At 31.0% G+C, this 5,931-nt stretch overlaps 1 protein-coding gene and 1 pseudogene across 1 annotated transcript; one reads left to right on the top strand and one right to left on the bottom strand.

Moving 5' to 3' along the window:
• Positions 1-283: 283 nt before the first annotated feature.
• On the bottom strand, positions 284-1,954 carry LOC118044434 (serine/threonine-protein phosphatase PP1-like; annotated as a pseudogene).
• Positions 1,955-2,330: 376 nt separating this feature from the next.
• On the top strand, positions 2,331-2,690 carry LOC140955293 (uncharacterized). The gene has a single exon (XM_073407553.1). It carries the CDS (start codon positions 2,331-2,333, stop codon positions 2,688-2,690), a length of 360 nt encoding a protein of 119 aa, XP_073263654.1.
• The last annotated feature ends 3,241 nt before the right edge of the window (positions 2,691-5,931 follow it).

Here is a 5,931-nt window from a genome sequence, read left to right as displayed (position 1 = left end):
GTTCAGATTATCTTCTTTTACTATTTTGCCCTTTTGAGATTTCTTCTCTGTAAAATCAATGGTTAACGGCGTTCTCGTGGGATACACTGATTGGAAATGCATGGTTTGTCGAAAATCAGATGACAAACCGTTTGTCCTCAGATTTTGTGGAGTGAAGGGATTTATGAGCATAAGTTTAGGCTGAGCTATAAGTGTTACTTTTCCGGATTTATCTCTCAAGATCTGCTTAAGTAGACCTTTTTTTTTTTTTTTGCAAAGAGAGAAAAATCTGGTACAGCCAAGCTGGCAAAGAAGAACTATTTTGATTGCGAATAGATCAACATGAGGACTCTCTGGGCAAACCATAGAGTAAAACTTGCACAAACATCTCAACAAAAATCAGACCTATTCTCAATCACTACTTTCAAACAGCATATGCTAATTGACCAGACAGGAAGTTCCCAAAGAGTATCCAACAAAACAGCTTTGGTTCCTGGGCATAACATACAGCAAGTGCTGTTGTTTTTGCACATTTTTTTTCCCTAACAATTTGCACTGCAAATTGAGTATGTGACATTTCAACAAGAAACTGCAAATTGAGTATGTGACATTTCAACAAGAAAAAAAGGCTTCTTTCTCAAGATAAAAGGCAATGTGATAGGTATTCAAATCATTGCTAGAACCGAGCCTTGGTCAATCTCCTAATTGAAACAAGAAGAGATCCCTGAATGCCCTCTTCTCGTCCTAGATCTTTCCGGCTTTTGGAGGCTTCTTAAGGATTAACTTTGAAGTGCTTGCTGGTAGAACTGGTTTTAATATCTCAAAGGAACATACTAAGGATTCGTCAACGCTCAACAGAGCACCTGCATTGTCAAACTCCCCACCATAGTTTGGAGCTGAAAATATTGTTACTAATTTTCGTTTGGCGAAGAACTCGTATCCATCCTCCACCACCTGATGACCTCGGCAAATGAGATCCAGGTCATTTTTATCCAAAAACTCAGCAACTTTATCAGGTCCAAAGGTATATGAAACACCTCGATCACTATCTGACCAACCCTAGCATCAGGATCAGACCAAAGTAGATCGCATAGGAGACCGCTATCTGGGATTTCGGTAGGTCTTTGAATTTCCTTTATTTGGCCCAAATGTTCCAACTCTGGAGAGAGGCCTCCGTGCATGCAGAGTATCTTTTCATCAATCAGTGCAGCAACAGGGAAACAATTAAAGCAGTCGGTAAATATTTTCCATAGCCGGACATTGAATCTCCGTTTACACTCGTCATAAAACCCATATATCCTGTTGATCTTCGCATCCTCGTGGTTACCCCTCATGAGGTAAATTTTGTCGGGATGTCTGATTTTGTAGGCCAGAAGCAGACATATGGTCTCCAAACTTTGCCTCCCTCTATCAACATAATCCCCAAGGAAGAGATAGTTTGCAGAAGGAGGGTAGCCACCGTATTCAAACAGCCTCAGGAGGTCTTGATATTGCCCATGTATGTCACCACATATTCGAATGGGAGCTTTAATCTCAAGGAGAGTAGGCTGAGAAAGGAAGATTTGGCGAGCATTAACACATAATTGACGGATCTCTCCTTCAGATAACTGCACTTGCTTTCCTCCTTTTCCTTCTAATAACCTCCTTATTATATCATCCAACATTGCCTTATCCATCATCCCTTCCATCGTCATCATCATCATCTTCTTCTTCCTTTCTTCTTAACCTCCAAAACAAATCAATACCCAATTCTTTAAATTTCTTATAAAGAATCAAGATTTAAGTCCTTGAACAAGAAAATAAAGGACCCCAGATGGATTTTGGCGTTGAAACAGCGAAATAAAGGATCAAATGAAGAATTTACACACAGAGAGAAAAAGGGTTGGTGTATTTTGATCAATTGAAAAGAAGCAAATAAATTAAAGAAAGAGACGGAGAGAGGGGGTGGGGGGGATAATACATCAAGATAGAAGCAAATAATAATGGATATGTGTTGTCATTTTCTTGATAAATCTTTTCTCTTACACTCCAGTGCCTTTATTGGTGTCACTTTAGCCATTTGTGATATAGAAAATAGATGTGATTGGCCTATTAATCCAAAAGCCAGCAATGATCATTGGTTTATCTTGATCGCAATTGATTATTTTACAAAGTGGATAGAGACCAGCTCATATGCTCATGTAACTTAAAAGGTAGTCAAGCAATTCATTAAAAAAGACCTAATTTGTAGGTATGGTTTGCCAGAAAGGATAGTAACCGATAACGTCAAGAACTTCAATGAGAAGATGATCGTGGAATTATGTGCTAAATGAAAAATCAAGCATTCTAATTCATCCCTTTACCGACCAAAGATGAATGATACTATTGAAGCTGCTAACAAGAACATAAAGAAGATTGTCAAGAAAATGGTGGTTACATACAAAGATTGGCAGGAATGGCTTCCTTATGCTTTATATGCATATCGAACAACAGTAAGGACGTCAACTAGAGCTGCACCTTATTCACTAGTTTACGGAATGGAGGCAGTGATGTCGTTGGAAGTAGAGATTCCTTCTCTAAGGGTCCTCATAGAATCTGAGCTAAAAGAGGTTAAATGGACTAAGATGCGATATGAACAGCTAAATATGATCAGTGAGAAGAGATTAGCTGCAATTTGTCACCACCAATTGTATCAAAACAGGATAGCAAGAGCGTATGATAGAAAAGTTTGACTTGTCTTGATTTTCAATTATCCGACAGATCAAATAATACAGGTCAATTATCACTATAGGTGACTTATCGCAATTTTTTTTTTAAAACAAGCATCTCATCTTAATAATAATAATAATTAAAAAGCCTATGTCCACGCTTGAGAATTTTTATTTTATTTTTTCCTCACTAGAACAAAGCTTTGCTTTTGCCCCCCTTTTTTATATAGTTTTTAATTTTATTTTTCAATAACCTAATCTTTTTTATTATTATTTTTTTCTTGCAATCTCATACTTCAACATGTGATTGGTGAAATTATACTTCATGTTTTTTTGTAATTCTTTTATATAGGGCTATCATAATCTCATGACATGAGTAACGAGTTTAGAAGGTTAACTTACATTGACTAGAGTTTTTTTTTTTTTTAATTTTTTTTCAATTTCATCTTTCAACATTCGATTAATTGTGAATTAAACTTCATAATTTATTTTAATTAGTTTTTCATTGGTTATTGTGATCTCATAACTCAAATCACGGATTTGACAGGTTAACACGAGTTAACCCAAGTCAATCTAATTTGTAGTCATTTAAATACTTTTTTAAAAAATATCATCTAATATTCATTGTCTCAATATTTAAAAAGATATCATCTAATATGAATTATATTTTGAGTTCATGATTATAATTTTTATTGTAGCTAGAAATCACATTAGCAATAACTTGATTTTTATATTAAAAAGAATTTGATCCAATATATCATCATTTTTATAATTAAAAAAATACTATCTAATATTTATTATATTTTGATTTTATGATTAAAAAAATTTCTATTAAAATTTTTTTTAGTAATGTTTAATTTTTTTTTACATTGAAAAAAATATAAATTTGAGATTTGTTTTTAATATTAAAATTAATTGTATAGCACTCAAAGCTTAGCTCATGCATACTTGTATTTGGTATTGTGGTAGCTTTAGTGGTTGTAGTTTAAAAAAAAAGTTGTTTTTTTATAAAAAATACTTTAGTTGAGGTTGATTGGTATTTATATAAGTTTGGTTTAAAACTGTAGTTAAAATTTAGGTTGAACAAAAAATAGTTTAATGTGTTTTATTTAAGAATGCTTGTTAAATTGAGGCAATAATATATATATATATTATATATATATATATGGTTTTAAATTTAAATATTATATATTTAACTACTCCTATCACATCATGAAATAAATAATACTTTATATAAAATATTTTTATTGTTTCATTAAACTATCTACAATTCTATTATGTACAAAATTCATCCGAAAGAATTACAGTTTCCATGATTTTTTGAGCATGCAGTAAAATTAGATAAAATATTATTAGGAATAAAATTGAGATTACAGTGTGAGTGAATTTAATTCACTCTACACTAGTTTTTCGGGTAAAAACAATATTGTTCACATGAAAGTGCGAGTGAATTTATAATTTACTGCACTGGTTTGTCAAAGAAAACAATATTGTTCACGTTAACGTGAACAATGCCAATGAATTTATAATTCACTGCACTGGTTTTTCGAGGAAAAAAAATATTGTTCACGTTAATGTGAACAGTACGAGTGAATTTATAATTCACTGCACTAGTTTCTTCAGAAAAAACAAACTATTCACTTAAAAAAATAAACAGTGCAAAGTAGAAAGCAGTTGAGAATTGCTTTGATAAAACCTACATTTGAAACACGAAATACATTAGGCCCATAAAAAATAATTTGTGTTTTTTAACTTTTACTTGACAATTGTTTGGTTGTGATTGCTTCAAACACATAAGCAACCATGCAACTCTAATTATCTAAGAAAAGTAAACGTATTGACTTGTTTGTTTTTGCGTTTCAAAAGCACTTTTGAAAAAATTTAAAATTTTTTTTATTTTTATTAACTTTAAATTAATATATTTTTAGTGTTTTCAAATGATTTTGATGTGCTGATGTTAAAAATAATTTTTAAAAAATAAAAAAAATTATTGACATGTATTTTGACGTGAAAAATTATTTAAAAAACAACCATAATTATATCACCAAACAAGCAATGTTGTCATCTGTAGTAGGTTAATTAATCATTAGTTTACGAAATTTGGCATCATTTCCTAACTAATTCACGTCCAGAAAAGTCTGGTAGGTGGATAAAGCTTTTCTATGATTGTACTAAATATTCTAACTTGTAAAATTATTACCTTTGTCAAGCTTTTTTTCTAAACAGACGGCGACGAGTTGCGTGTTGATTCATATAACCTATTATTCTTTTGACTATTTTTATGATAGCTCAAAATTAAAGTTCAAATTAAATGTTTTTAACTTGATTTTATACTAAAATATCTAAAAAATAATTCTAGAAATGTTAATATAGTCATTTACAACTACAAATGACTGTATCAGTTAAACATTATTATTACGATTTTTATTATTATTTTGTTCTAGTTTATAAAAGTGTGGTTGTTTTTATGTTAATTTTTTTTAATTTTTTATTTTAAAATAAATTTTTTTAATAATTTTATATTATTTAATGTGATGATATTAGAAATAATTTTTTAAAATAAAATATTTAAATGTATTTAAAAATAAAAATTACTTTAAAAAGCAACTCTCACCACAATTCTAAAAAATAACTTATTGATTTATGCACTGATCAATTGATTTGAGATGAAATGAATGTTGTTGAATTTTTTTGTGAGGGGTTTTTTATATTTTGAAATGGGTTTTAATTTTTATTTTTTTTATAACAGTTGTTGGTTTGATTTTGTTTAACTAATTTGGAGTACGCCATGGATGGTAACCAATCTTTTTCATGAAAGAAGAGACATGATGATGAACAGATTAAAAAGAATGCTTGGTGGAATGTATAACTTACTGAGTTACTTTTTAAAACCAGAGTTGCGAAAGTGAGAAAAAAAAATGACATTAACTAAAAGTTTTATAGTATAATTTTGCCGTTAGTAATTTTGACCTTAAATTAAATTATCGACAGAAATATTTTATCAGTACATTCGTTGCTATTAAATAAATTTCTGGTAGTGATTTTTGCTGCAAGGCAGGCTTGGCTTGAGTTGATGGGAGTGTGAACCGGCTTGCTGGCCACATGAGTGAAACTTGGAAGAACTCGAGAGTGAATCTTCGTTTTCAAAGAAGCTCTCCTCACTGATTTAACTCGTCTGCATCACCTATGTTGTCTGTTTATGAAAATGCAGAGCCCACCATGAAGACAGGATGACAATCTCAGTGCTTTAGTTGTCATGGTCAAG

Source organism: Populus alba, chromosome 2 (assembly GCF_005239225.2).
Source record: "Populus alba chromosome 2, ASM523922v2, whole genome shotgun sequence".
Classification (NCBI taxonomy): domain Eukaryota; kingdom Viridiplantae; phylum Streptophyta; class Magnoliopsida; order Malpighiales; family Salicaceae; genus Populus; species Populus alba.
This window is presented reverse-complemented; position numbering and strand designations above follow the sequence as displayed.